General features: G+C 50.6%; 6 protein-coding genes across 6 annotated transcripts; 4 read left to right on the top strand and 2 right to left on the bottom strand.

Annotated features, from left to right (window-relative positions):
- Positions 1 to 707: 707 nt before the first annotated feature.
- Positions 708 to 1,277, bottom strand: APUU_60204S (putative prefoldin subunit 1; the record flags this gene model as incomplete). Its single annotated transcript, XM_041707022.1, has 3 exons — positions 708 to 876; positions 1,006 to 1,172; positions 1,248 to 1,277. The coding sequence occupies 3 exons, from the start codon at positions 1,275 to 1,277 to the stop codon at positions 708 to 710; spliced, it is 366 nt and encodes a 121-aa protein (XP_041559350.1).
- Positions 1,278 to 1,773: 496 nt separating this feature from the next.
- On the bottom strand, positions 1,774 to 3,057 carry APUU_60203S (isopenicillin N synthase family dioxygenase; the record flags this gene model as incomplete). The annotated part of the gene is made up of 3 exons (XM_041707021.1): positions 1,774 to 2,003; positions 2,062 to 2,500; positions 2,590 to 3,057. The coding sequence occupies 3 exons, from the start codon at positions 3,055 to 3,057 to the stop codon at positions 1,774 to 1,776; spliced, it is 1,137 nt and encodes a 378-aa protein (XP_041559349.1).
- Positions 3,058 to 3,510: 453 nt separating this feature from the next.
- Positions 3,511 to 4,227, top strand: APUU_60202A (uncharacterized protein; the record flags this gene model as incomplete). The annotated part of the gene is made up of 1 exon (XM_041707020.1): positions 3,511 to 4,227. The coding sequence occupies one exon, from the start codon at positions 3,511 to 3,513 to the stop codon at positions 4,225 to 4,227; it is 717 nt and encodes a 238-aa protein (XP_041559348.1).
- A 1,190-nt stretch (positions 4,228 to 5,417) lies between these two features.
- APUU_60201A (uncharacterized protein) lies at positions 5,418 to 6,582 on the top strand (the record flags this gene model as incomplete). Its single annotated transcript, XM_041707019.1, has 2 exons — positions 5,418 to 6,447; positions 6,515 to 6,582. 2 exons carry the CDS (start codon positions 5,418 to 5,420, stop codon positions 6,580 to 6,582), a joined length of 1,098 nt encoding a protein of 365 aa, XP_041559347.1.
- A 965-nt stretch (positions 6,583 to 7,547) lies between these two features.
- On the top strand, positions 7,548 to 8,927 carry RCD1 (Rcd1-like cell differentiation family protein; the record flags this gene model as incomplete). Its single annotated transcript, XM_041707018.1, has 4 exons — positions 7,548 to 8,016; positions 8,096 to 8,251; positions 8,318 to 8,693; positions 8,750 to 8,927. 4 exons carry the CDS (start codon positions 7,548 to 7,550, stop codon positions 8,925 to 8,927), a joined length of 1,179 nt encoding a protein of 392 aa, XP_041559346.1.
- Positions 8,928 to 9,883: 956 nt separating this feature from the next.
- On the top strand, positions 9,884 to 12,683 carry APUU_60199A (putative PHD finger domain protein; the record flags this gene model as incomplete). The annotated part of the gene is made up of 5 exons (XM_041707016.1): positions 9,884 to 10,054; positions 10,149 to 10,246; positions 10,311 to 10,530; positions 10,581 to 11,444; positions 11,499 to 12,683. The coding sequence occupies 5 exons, from the start codon at positions 9,884 to 9,886 to the stop codon at positions 12,681 to 12,683; spliced, it is 2,538 nt and encodes an 845-aa protein (XP_041559345.1).
- Positions 12,684 to 13,334: the final 651 nt, after the last annotated feature.

The raw sequence follows: 13,334 nt of genomic DNA, 5'->3' as shown, positions 1-13,334 counted from the left end.
TTCATCTCCTGGATTAAACAAATATTTTTAAAGGCCAGTGCTTTCGATTTGATAGCTTCTTCTTCGTGCCACTCGATGATTGATAAAAACGCAGAGCTTTTGCAACAAGTGCAGCTTGTGGAAGCCTGATATATAATCACGCTGTCAGCCAAAGAACCGGATGTGATTGCTAATTTAACCATTTAATTCATACCCTTCCAGTCTTCAAATCCCTGCAAATCACCCCATTGCTTCAAAAGCAAGTATTGTACAATCGCAATCCGCCTTCACCTTTTTGCTGATGTCCTCATGCTGCACAGCACGGATGCTACCTACTGTACTATCCCATCCGCCAACAACAAGTTATTTTCACAACAACCACTCAGCAACCCGAATCACCCTGAGTCATGTGCTAGCCCCATAGATTGCTAGCCACGGGTGAAATAAATTGACCGCCCGTTACTGCTGGCCCTTCAATCCCACCTGCTAGAACTCAATGGCAAGGATCGCATCCTTCGCATCCTCTAACATTTTTGTCAGTACTCGACTGGACTGCCTGTTCCCTCCAAATAATGAGTCCAATCGACAACCGATAGCACTGGAGTAGGCAGTTATATGTCGTTAGGAGCGATGAGTTCTGATAACCTGGCAAGCAAGACCTCATAAATGGCGTCATAATTTTGTCCCATTCGTAGATATGTTCCCATAGACAGAAAATAAAAAGAAAATCACGCCTTTCCGCCGGATTTCAATATAGCCTCCAAGTTCTCCCGACTGTTCTTAAACGTCATCTCCAAATAATGCATCCTCTTCTCCAGGCCCTCAATCTCCCCTTTCAGCTCCCCGCTCTCTGTCGTTATCCGCTTATCAACCGTCGATCTGGGCACACCAACGAACCTACACGTAGCAAGCAACCAAGGTCAGCAATCTATTCCATCTCGACTCATATTCATTCACCCATCTCAACCTCATTGTATCCTCGGGCAGACCGAAGGGCCAACCTGGCAGAGCGCAGAGCAAACTCACATCTTCCCAACCCCCTCGTAAACCTTCGTATCACCAGGTAGCGACCCAATTTCCTTCGACGTGAGCTCGAGCATCCGGATATCGCGGTTCTTGCTCGTCATCTGCGCCTTTGTGATTCCGATTTGTTGCTGCGAGGTGATCACCCGCGCTTCGATTTCTTGGAGGAGCTGTCGTGAAGAAAACCAGCTGCGTTAGCGAGTTCGTTCCATTTATATAGGTTTGTGTGTGCATGTTGGACTTACCTTCTGGAGAGCTTCATTTGGGATGGACATTTTGAGAGATGCCGCGGAGGGGTTGCGGTAACGGTGGGGGGTTTTGGGTTACGGAGATTCAGGTGTGCTTCGTGAGCTGATATTAGACTCGGTCGGAGAGACGTTATCAGTACAGCCGGTATATTAGTAAAGATGAAGAGTCCTGGGTGGTATTTTGCGATTGGAGCTTCCTGTTGTTTGTCTGCTGCGGCGAGGCGGCCGACAAACTCCAAGACCCTTATCGGCTTGGCTCTGGTAATCTTTGATGCCTCAGGCAGAATTTTATATCTAGGCATTCACCAGGCATTCATGAGGGCTTAGGGCTGGGTTTGTACCTCAGTAGATTCCAACTTTATTATTATACACCGTTTAAAACTCGGAACTAATTTATATCTTGTCAGTCTTGAACTGTTTTCTGTGTCTATGCTTAAGCTATTTCCCCGACGACCAAACCTATACGCCAACTCTTCTCACGACACTGGATGTCGAGAAGTTCAAAAGTTGACGGCAGATCGAATTAATACATCATGGACGCCCTCATCTTATTGTAATCACCCCGCGTTATAGGCTCATATTTTGCGGGATCATTTTCACCCATGCAAGATGGTATGCACTCAATGACAGTGTCATCGTCTGGAGACATGAAGTAAGGAATCGAGTATCGTTCGCGGGTCATCCGGTTCGGTCCCTCAATTCGATCAGAGAGCTCCGGCAGAGTCACTCTGTGATTTGTAGAGCGTAATCGGTCTATAGATCAGGGTTAGGCTATGTTTGGGCGTCGGATCCCAAAACCGATGGAACGGACCATTACTCCATCTCTGTAATAGATCTCCCACATTCATGATAATGCTATTCTTCACAGGAGGCGCTGGTACAAACATATCAGGGCGCGAGATATCTTCTACCTCCAATCCGCCACAGTCATCCTGGAAGAGCAAAGTTATCGAGCTCCAGTCAGTGTGCGCGGCGCAGCGACTAACTCGGTCGTTTTCCAGATCCTCAGCCGGGACTGGCAAGTAGTGAAGCAGTCGAAGCTGATTAGCATTTCCTGAATGTTTTCTCGCCAGGTACTCGGCGTCCTCTAAGTTGAGCCCTACGGCTAATGCCCGAAGAACTTCCTTGCCGACTCGGTCGCAGTGCCAGTAGAATCGGGTCATGAAGTCCCGGAAGCCGGGTAGACTCTCATAAGGAAGCCATTGATTTGGTTGACTAGCATCGTCTTCACTACCGATATCGTAAACTTCCTAAAATACCGTGAGCGCGGCCTTCAGGGCCCTAAATCAGTCTAGAGGAGGCGCGGGTAGATTTGCTCATGAAACAGGCAACCGCGCACCTTAACATCAGGCACTTCTCTCAATTTCCTCTTCAATTCCTCGTCACTTCCCGTGCTCATGGTCTGAGAGACCTTTTCGAGCCCAGGCCATGAGTATCCACGATGAACCGCCCATCCCTCTGGATGCGGAGCTTTCATTTTGACCTCCTCTGGGAGTGCAAACAGCGTTTTCATCCACTCGAATGCTTGGTCGATCTCTGATCCAGGTAATGAATGGTTGATGATACGCACGAACCCTACCCGCTGGCAGGCATCCACGAGCTTTCGTGCTACGCGTTGTCGAGACGCTTCATCCCCGATATTATACCACGGCGTAAAATCCACGACTGGAAGTTCCATGATCGGTACACCGATAATGCGGAGTATATTCTGTAGCAGCTCAGTAACGGTTTTAGGAACCATCCACCCACGTCGGGTGTTCAGCTGGCGAGTCTGCTGACGGTCACATGTTCCGCAATAGTCATCCATTGTAGGTCAAGTCTGGTTGGCTTGTTGCTCCAAAGTTAACTTGCTTTTAAGCTTGGTTCTGGAATCCGGTATGGCTCAAACCAAAGAATTGTCGTCTCCATTTGACGAGATTAATACCCGGCAGAGTACTGTTTCAGTCTTATTAAAGTGACCTGAGTATCCGTCGTGATGCAATATATGGTAGTGAGGTGGTTGGGGTCTCACTCAGTATAGGGCGGCACTGCTCTTGGCGCCCGTGGGTTTCAGGCCCACCCACGGATCTCACTCTGTTTTGCCGCTTCGAGTAGTTTGTTGATCGCCAGCCACCTCATCGTCATCGCTACCCGACGGAAGAGCCCTGAATTATTGGAGCCGCTTGACAGAACATCACTTTCTACTCTTACAAAGATATTCTTGTCCCTATCGCAAATTTCTTTCCATTGCGGCGGGACGGTCCAAGCCTAACCCTCGAGAATGAAGATATCCGGTTGGATTGCGGCCACATTCCTCGCCTCGACCGCACTTTCGATCGAGACCGTTCCATTCGATGCCCCTATCACAGCAAGCCCCGATACAAGCAGGAGAGCATTTGATGTCTTACAACTCTTGAAGAAGCGCGATGGCAACTGCCCTGGAGGGTACAACGGATGCGGTGATCTAGACAACCCAGACATCTGCTGCAGATCAGGGTCTATTTGTACCAGCGACGAAGCACACCATGTCGCATGCTGTCCGAGCAGGGCGGCCTGCACTGGTACAATTGGAGCGGGGAGTTTCAATTCCCCTCAAACGTCAGATGCGACGCCGACAAACGACAACGGGCCTCAAGTTACGGGGTCGACAATATCGGGCGCTTACCCATTTGTCGCTGTACCTACGTCCTTCTCCGATGCCGACGAATGCTCCTCATACTATGGTCGATGTCAGAGCGACTTTTCTCAGTGCATTACACACTTTGGGGGGTATGGGGTTACTGTGACGGGAGGAGGAGCGGACTTCACGCAGGCTGGCGGCGGGCAAGGTGCGGCTTCGACATGCTCCAGCTTGCGCGAGTCTGCATGCCATGGTCTTAACCTGGGAGTTTGTGGGAATTATGAGGGTGGAGCTGACGGAGCAGGGTCAAGACGGACTTCGAGCCTTCATGACCTCGTTGTTGGTGTGGCTGTCGGCGTTGCTGGGTTCTTTATATGATGCAGCAGCAAGCATGGGCATGTATATGACCCTGGATGAACGAAAACTTTGCATGGAATTTGTATATGACGATGTCTTTGATGGATATATGGAATGACTACACGAGTAATGTTCTATATTACAACCGTACGTTTAGTTTGTATCTACTGGTTTGATCTCAAAATCAAGTTTATAATACGGCCAGCTTGGCAATGTCAGACTCGACCTTCAATCACCCCACACTCGCGGACGCCCAGGATACTCGAGAGAGTGAAAAACGACGTAAGGACTCGAGAAATGCCACCGACAATTGCTCATGCACACCGCTTGATCGTCACAACCCAAAAACCTGCAGCACAAAGAGCGGGACTGACAGGCTGTCCCTGCAGTCTCCAGGGTAAGCAACCAGTCAAATGGACAGTGGGCGAAACAAAGCCGGTGGAGCGCCCGATGCTGGTTAGCGACTAATTAACCAGTGCCCATCAGTACCTGATAGTCAGGCTTCCAGACTTCCAGTCGATACGAGAGAAGTGTCTGAGACTCGGGAGATAAAGTAATTGCCACCTCGTGAGCAAATATTGTGACCTGATTGATTGAACATGAATTGGCCGCTGACTTCCCTCGTGAGCGCAATAATGGCTGACGCTATTGCCCAGCATGGACAGATGCGGGGATGTTGGACGGTGTTGGAGGGGCTTCCCTCACTCCAGGATGGAAATTTCGTAGAGCAGTGACGACGCAGGACGGGAAAAAATTAGGGTCCAGCCTTAGAATTTTCTAAAATAGAAAACTAATGACTCCATAGTGATCGCATGGGCCCTTAAACCGATTGGTGGTTTTTGTCTCAGAAATGCGGTGGTTGGGCTTGTATATTTACTTGCAGGAGTGAGGAGGCTGGGAGTTGGGAAAATCGGCAAACGCCTGCACGGGCACGACAGCTCCGGCTCCCCTCCCTTACCTCTCATTTTTCCCTCTCCTCTTTCGGTTATCGTCGATTTTCTTCACGTTCTTAAACATTCTACCTTCCACCTGTTTGCTGAGGGGAGTTGTTGTCTTGATCTGTTGATCGCAGTCACCATACGGCGGGATCTTAGTCGGAGTTAAGAGCCGGGGCCCTGCAGCCAACAATTGCGGCTGTCAGGCTGTCAGCGCATTCCTGACTGTTTCCATACCGATCGCCCGAAGATTCTTGAACTGCTGTCATATTCGCAATGCATTCCTCACGATTACTACAGTCGGCCACATCGATACTGGCATTGCTGAGCCAGTGTCAAATCGCACATGCCAGTCCGTTAGGGCCGACAGCGGATGAGGGGGCCAGCCTTGAACAACGATCTTGCAACAACCCATGTGGTTACTACAGCCAGCTTTGCTGTGCCTCTGGCGAAAAATGCATTACAGACGATGGTGGCCAAGCGGTCTGTTCGTCTTCAGGCGGTTCCGGCGGTGGTTCGAGTGGAGGTGGAGACGGAGCTTGGGAATACTATTCCAGCACCTACCTCCAGACCGAAACCGACGTCCAGACACTCACATCTGTATGGAGTAGTTGGGTCGCGAGCCCGACAGGCTCGGGAGGGGGCTCCGGAAGTTGTCGAGCCGATATTGGAGAGAGCCAGTGCGGCAGCAAGTGCTGCGGCGCTCAAGATGTCTGCAGTGACGGCGAGTGTGTTTTGGCTGCCACTACCTCGATTTGGGCTACTGATACGGCCACCCCCGGGGTGCGCCCGACAGATTCAAACACCGCTACTGAAACCGCGACGACAACTCAAGCTTTCGAAACGCCTGTGACCACCGATGGGTCCCCAGCGCTTGGGGTCGACGCTCCGGAAGACAGCGGTGGCGGCCTAAGTGGTGGTGCTATCGCGGGTATTGTGATCGGAACACTTGCTGGTGTGTTTTTGTTGTTCCTCGTCTGTCTCTGTCTGTGTGCCCGCGGCCTCCTGAACAGCATTCTTGCTTGCCTGGGCTGCGGCAAGCGAAGAAAGCGAGAGGAGACCTACGTGGAAGACCACTATTCGCATCACACGCATCGGCCTCAAGGCCGCACATGGTTCGGTGCGCGACCATCTGGTGGTGAACATGGTGGCGAAGGGAAATCGAAATGGGGTAGTCTCGCAACGATAGGAATCATTCTCGGTGCGATTGCGCTTTGTCTCGGACTGAGGAGAAAGAAGGACGACCACGATGAGAAGAGCAGCGACTACACCTACCCAAGCTATTACAGCTATTACACCAGCACAAGTAAGTTTGATTACCCAGTTTCGCCTCTCTCATTCATTACTGAATCATCCTGCTAACAACCTTCTAGCCAGCGAGAGTTCAGACCGACGGACTAGACGGAGCAGGCGATCAGGACGATCCAGATCACGGGCATAACGATTAACGACGAGACTGAGAGTGGACAGCATGACTTGAAGAGATTCTTAAATATGATTTGACGCTTTATTGACCTTTTCTATACGGACGGATGAGGCGCACGACGGATGGATCTGGCTGACTGCCTTTACCACCGCAATTTTTCATTCTTCTTTGGGAGATACCTGTATTATGATGGAAATGATTTGATGTACATACTAGTATAAGTATAACGAGAATGCGAATATCCTTGTTACTACTTCGGCAGATATATCGTAAAACTACCATATCGAATGCTCTGCTAAGCTCCTGATATCGGAAGCATGGGAGACAACAACAAACGCCGGCCCAACAACGCCCAGTCTGTACTGAAGAAGCAGATGGCAAGGGGGATGCATGTACACTGTACGGTGCATCAGGACGGGAGTCTTAGCCACTCATTATAAGTAGCTTGAGATGGCCCAGTTATGCGTCCGTCATTATAACCCGTGCGCCGAGCGTAACGTGCAGCCCATCCAATGGTAAGCGATCGAGGGTTGTTTCGAAAAAGATCCCCGGCAGCGAAACAATACTGAAGATGAATATTAGTGGAACTTAAGAGCATCGCTGAGCCGGTCGGGATGATTCCCTGTTCTGCATCGATGGACTAAAGTTGGAGCTCAGCTGAGTCTGAGTCAGGTTCTCGAGGCCCGGTCGGAACCTGCAACCACCCTGCGTCTCCCCGCCTCCCGGAGCCCGAACCTCGCTCGCCTCAATCACCGTTTCACATCCAATCCAACCCTCTACCTCGCACTCACCCCGGGTGTCTATCCCTCATTCAATTCTCGCAACCGACTTCGGCGTATTGATCAATGAATCTTCTCTCGGTTCTTACCAACTGACCACTCCTTGTTCCCTTCAGCCCTCCCTACCGTCAATTCGAGTTTTCCGGTCGGTCAGGGCGGATTGCAGCACACTCCTAAGTATCGATCCTTCGTCGGCCCGCCATGCTTCAAACGCAAAGTCAGCACGTCTTTTCTCATCAGCATCAGTATCCCCAGGCTGATGCCGCTTGGTTGCAGCATCAGCAGCAGCAGCAGCAGCACCAAGCCCAACACCACCCGCATCAGGCACAGCAACATTCTACGCTTGTCGCCCAGCAACATGCCCAGGTTCAGGCCGCCGCCGCCGCAGCTGCCGCAGCTCAACAACAGCACTATAACCGTATAGCTATGGCCGGGAATGCTGCGGCCAACAACTCAACTCAGGGAGTGGGTGCCGGAGGCGTCGGTGGGGATGGCGCGCTGCCGGGTGCGATGTCAATGATCGATGGCGGAGTTAGCGATGAGAACCGCAAGGTTTTCATCTGGGTTGCGGAGCTTCTGGACCCGAATCGCAGAGAAACTGCTTTGATGGAGCTCAGCAAAAAGAGGGAACAGGTGCCTGAGCTGGCACTTGTCATTTGGCACTCTTTTGGTAGGGAACCCCCCTCTTGGACACCCGTTGGGGTGTCTTTCCGAACAACAAAGGCTAATTAATTTTTCTTGCTGAACAGGTGTCATGACCGCACTACTCCAAGAAATCATTTCCGTATATCCCCTGTTGAACCCGTCGCAACTTACTGCTGCGGCTTCAAATCGGGTTTGCAACGCACTGGCCTTGTTGCAGTGTGTAGCGTCTCACAATGAGACCCGCACCCTTTTCCTGAACGGTACGTGGCAACTTTGATATTGATGGCTTAACTAGCCTTACTGATTCTTATTTCTGTTGCGACTAGCCCACATTCCTTTATTCCTTTATCCATTTCTGAATACCACCTCGAAATCTCGCCCCTTCGAGTACCTCCGCCTCACCTCTCTGGGTGTCATCGGCGCGCTGGTCAAGAATGATTCGTCGGATGTCATCAACTTTCTCCTCACTACCGAGATAATCCCTCTTTGCCTTCGTATCATGGAAACGGGCTCGGAGCTAAGTAAGACGGTCGCTATCTTCATTGTACAGAAGATCTTACTGGATGATATCGGGTTGGCATATATATGTGCGACATATGAGAGGTTCTACGCCGTGGGAACAGTTCTGAGTAATATGGTCACTCAACTGGTTGAGCAACAGACCGTGAGGCTCCTCAAGCATGTCGTGCGCTGTTTCCTCCGGTACGTTCAGTTTAACTCTATTGGCTTATTTTGAAGCAGTACTGACCGATAGATAGATTAAGCGATAACAGCCGCGCCCGCGAGGCTTTACGCCAATGCCTTCCCGAGCCTTTACGAGATGCGACCTTTTCCTCGGTTCTCCGCGACGACGCAGCCACAAAGCGGTGTCTAGCTCAACTTCTAATCAATCTCTCCGATAACGTGTCCGACGGCGCACCGGGTGTTGCCATGTAAAAAGTTGAAAAGCATTGCTTCCGTTCGATTTCGATTTCTTTGGGTATACTTGATACACTTACGACTTGCATGGGACGGGTTTAGGCGAAAATGGGTTACAAGGCGCAACTGTGGTATACATGCATGATGGGGAGAAAAAAAAGAGAAAATACACAAAAATAACGGAAAGGATACCAGCATCAAGAGGGGATTTGTTTGAAAGATCAACAGAAATGGTGTTCATCAGCATACTGGGCTGGGCTTGGTTTCCTGACGGTCAGGCGAGGGGGTTTGCTTTCTTTTCGCTGTTGTTTTTTTATCTTTGCCTTTTTGCCTCTGCTTCTAACTTAGGGTTCTCTTATTCCCCTGTTTATCTACTCAGATTTCTTTCGGCCATCACGGTACGTGACTACTTGATTGTGTGGATATTGATATGGACGGCGCTCTGTTTCTCTGTTCTCTGTTTCATTGTGCTCTATGGTCTTTTTCCGCCTCCCTGATATCAGTTGAGATAGACCTCTGATGCAAGATACCAAGATCTAGTTATGTGTTTCGTTAGTTGGCTGAGACTCCTGGTTTTTAGTCTTCAATTGATTGCATTGTTACTCTCTATTTGTATTTCTTGACGGGAATTTGTATAATTACACTGATTAATCGCATGCAATGCAAAAAAATCTCCCCTTGTCGCCTCTTTGTCGTATTGCTGGGTCAGCCTTATCGGAAGTCACCTGACGGGCGGATCTCGACGCGCGCCTCCGGAGATTCTGTGAGCTCATCCGTCCTTCTCGCCTGAACACGCCCACCTTTTGGAGTATAGCATTTTCTGGTTTTTAGGACCAAAGTCGCAATTATACTTTTGACACTTTTTTTAATCAGACCTACTGGCACCATTTTTCGGGAACGCTGCCAAAATTTCAGTTCGTACGAAATTTGCCCCTGCGCCGCGGCGCCTTTTTTAACGGTCTCGAACCGCCTTCATGGTATCGCGAAAGCGCACCCGCTCCGAGGTGGACGCTCCGACGGAGCAGCCACGCGAGGAGCCTGGCTTGCTCACGCAGCTTCGAAACTCCTGGGAGTTTGCGAACCTCATGCAGTATATCGCCATCTTTGGGAAACCAATGAAAATCGACGAAGATTTTGGAATTGAAGTATGCTGAAGCCTTCCCTCTAAACATAGGGCTAAAATCTCCCCGATAGCTAGCTGTTCTGTATTTCGCGGACTAACATAATTTTCTTGCTTAGGATCTGGAAAACGAATGTCTTAAACCTGAACCTTCCGAGAAGCTTTTGGAGATTGGGCTCTGTCTCCTGAAATGGGTTTCGTCGCATCGCGGACTTACGTACGTGAAACACATCTCTACCTACACCTTGCGGGAGCTAACAGGTTTTACTCTATGATCTTAGGTTCGATAATTTTGACGAATACACGCGACGACAGTACAATGCAAAAGCCTCGCACCGTACAAACCCCTTCGGGCACGATGAAGTCCCGAACAGGTTCTTGGACTTTGATGTCTTTTTGAAACTTCAAGTCCTTCATCAGCTTACCGTCTGGACATTCTGGAACCCCGATCGGATCCGTGATAAGATGCCGGCACAAAGGGAGACGGACCAGTTGGAATGGGTGAGTATCTAGCCGCCCCAGCCTTGCGACTCATGCTGACAGCACCCAAGCGTATTGAAGAAGTTGGGTACGACCGTCAAGGCCGATACTACTATATTCTAGATGATAACCGACTCTACCGCCGTACTGACCCCCCTCTCCCTCCTCCGAAACCAGCAAAGTCCAAGTCCAAGTCCAAGCCCAAGCCCAAGAGAAAGAGTGCGCGAGCTGTGAGAGCGTCCAAGCGGAGAAAAGTCACCGGCGCCGACTACGATGACGAATCCGAGGAGGAGAACACTGAGGTGAAACTCGACGTCGAGGACCAAGACCCCTTTGAGGGAATGAAATGGGAATGCATCGCCGTTACGCTAGACGATTACAAAGAGTTCCTAGAGTCGCTACGAAACACAAGAGATGCGGACGAAAAGATACTCAGGGGTAGGATCGAAGAACAAGTGCTCCCGGTAATTGAGCAGGAGGAAGCATCCCAGGAGCGCCAAAAGGTTAAGCGCGAAAAGGAGCTCTTCAACCTCCAACTCATCGCTGGTGCCAAGAGGTCAAGCCGTATCGCCCAGAAGAGTGAGAAGGAGCGACACGACCGGGAGGCCATTGAAGCTGCGCAGAAACGGGAAGAAGAACTCGCCGCCGCCCGCGAGGAGGAAGAGAGATTGAAGAAAATGGAACACGAACGGCATTCACGTATCATGACGCGCGAACAGCGTATCAAGGAGCGTGAAAGAAAACGTGTGCTGCACGAGGCCGAGCTGCAACGGATTGAAGAGGAGCAAAAGAAGCTTGAAAGAGGGGAGAGCCGGATTTCCGAACGGCAGCTTAAGTCGGAATTGGAGAAACAGCGAAAGAACTTGGAGGATCTCTCTCAAGAAGACGAGTGGATCTTCGACTGTTCTGGCTGTGGTGTTCACGGAGAAAATATTGTAAGTTCGATTGACAAGTCAAAACATTGTCCGTCCTCCAGTTAACTTGCGTAGGATGACGGCTCCCATAGCGTTGCTTGTGAGAACTGCAATGTGTGGCAGCACAGCAAGTGCCTTGGGATCAAACAGAACGAGGCTGAGAGCGAAGACTTCCATTTCGTCTGCCGGGATTGCAAACGCCGCGAAGAGGAAGCGAAGCTCCCCAAATTGCCGCCGCTCAAGTTCAAGGTTGGTTCTTCGCCGTCTGGTCCTGTTGAAGGTCACCCAGATGGCACGCCGGCCAATGCGACGAAGGCTGTTCCAACTACGACAGAAAGCAATGCGGCTGCAGCCCGGGCAGTCGTCAATGGATCCCCGACGAAACAACCACACCCTTCTCTACCTCATCCGCCAATCCATGCTGTGCCTTTCCCCATTTCTCCCGAACGCCGACCTCAATCATCGCATGCAGCTCCTTTCAGCCCATCTCGCGCGCCGTTCTCTCCTTCAAAAGGTGTGAACGGCCATGTTTCGTCTCAAGAGCAGCCGAAGCTGCCGTCAATCCACCAATTCCCACTCAATGGCCGTGGCCCGCTCCCTCCAGCCCCGACTTTTACTCGACGACCTTCATCCTCTCACACAATCCACAGCCCGACCCTCCCGTCCCCCATCCAAAATAGACCATCAATGTCTCCCACCCAAGGCAATCGTGATGTTGGACCTCTTGCCGGATTCCCACCTATGGCCTCTTCCGACGGCCCTGCGCCCTGGACGCCACATCACACTCCGCGTCCTAGCACCGGAAATCAGGCTTCGTTTTCCTCAATTCACAGTGGAAACGTATCGTTTACAGCGACCCCTACTGCGAACCGGGCTTCGTCCCCTCATTCCCAGCATGTTCTACTATCCGGACTTAGTCCTACCAAACAATCTCCACGGCCGGCGACTGCTGGAGGCATGGCTGGTGCGCCGATCTTGCCGCCAGTACAAAGGCTAGAGCCAAGTCCGAAGCTGATGGGAAGAAGCTCGCCCGACGCTCCGATTCCGCCGCCGGTGAAATGCATGACCCCGGAGCAGGAGGAGCGCAGGCAAAGAGAGAATGCAATGGGGCTACACAGCCATCTCTCAACAAATTCCAATGGGCAACATGCGATGTCTTCGCCATCAATCAACCGGATCCCTCCTCTAGAACCGTCGCCCCTGGTGCCGAAGCCTGAGCCTTCTACGCAGCCAGGTTCTCAGAGCTCGAACCACCCATGAGTAATGCATCAAACAGTTATTCGATTGTATCCTCTAATCAGTGAAACGCTCGTATCGCGCAACTTATCCTTCATCCTATTACGTTACGTCATTAATTCTCATGGCGAGCATTTCAAAAGTCAGCTAGCCAAAATTCAAGCTATGGGTCCATCGGCGCTCGGGGTCCGTGCTCTGGACAAATCTAATGAGGGTGGAAATATTACCCATCAACAAATCGGCGGTTATCGCATTCACCGGAAGCAGTGGATACGCCCACGAGGTTAATTGAACGACAACAACTGAGGCAGTCCCCAACACCGGGCAGCAGCTTCCCGCTTCATGTCTCGGTACTATTGACACACCATTTTGTATGATTATCGGCTGTAGAGGGGATGCTTACTTTTTTATCCTCATCTTTCAGTTTCCATTTCCATGTCTCGTCTTTTTTTTTTTCTCTTTTTTTCTTATTTCACTATTCATGAAACTTGTATTAACAGGGCGGAAAGGTGCATACGAATACACAATACAAGCTACAGGTTGGGTCAGGTGCAGTGGCTGGGCGTTAGTTTCTGGCTAGTTAACACATAAGACATGACAATTCAGTCTATCCATTTAATTTCGTTTCATTGCATTACATTACATTAACCCACAATATTCCAAGTTGTAGGCCTC

Source organism: Aspergillus puulaauensis, chromosome 6 (genome assembly GCF_016861865.1).
Source record: "Aspergillus puulaauensis MK2 DNA, chromosome 6, nearly complete sequence".
In the NCBI taxonomy this organism is placed as follows: Eukaryota; Fungi; Ascomycota; class Eurotiomycetes; order Eurotiales; family Aspergillaceae; genus Aspergillus; species Aspergillus puulaauensis.
This window is presented reverse-complemented; position numbering and strand designations above follow the sequence as displayed.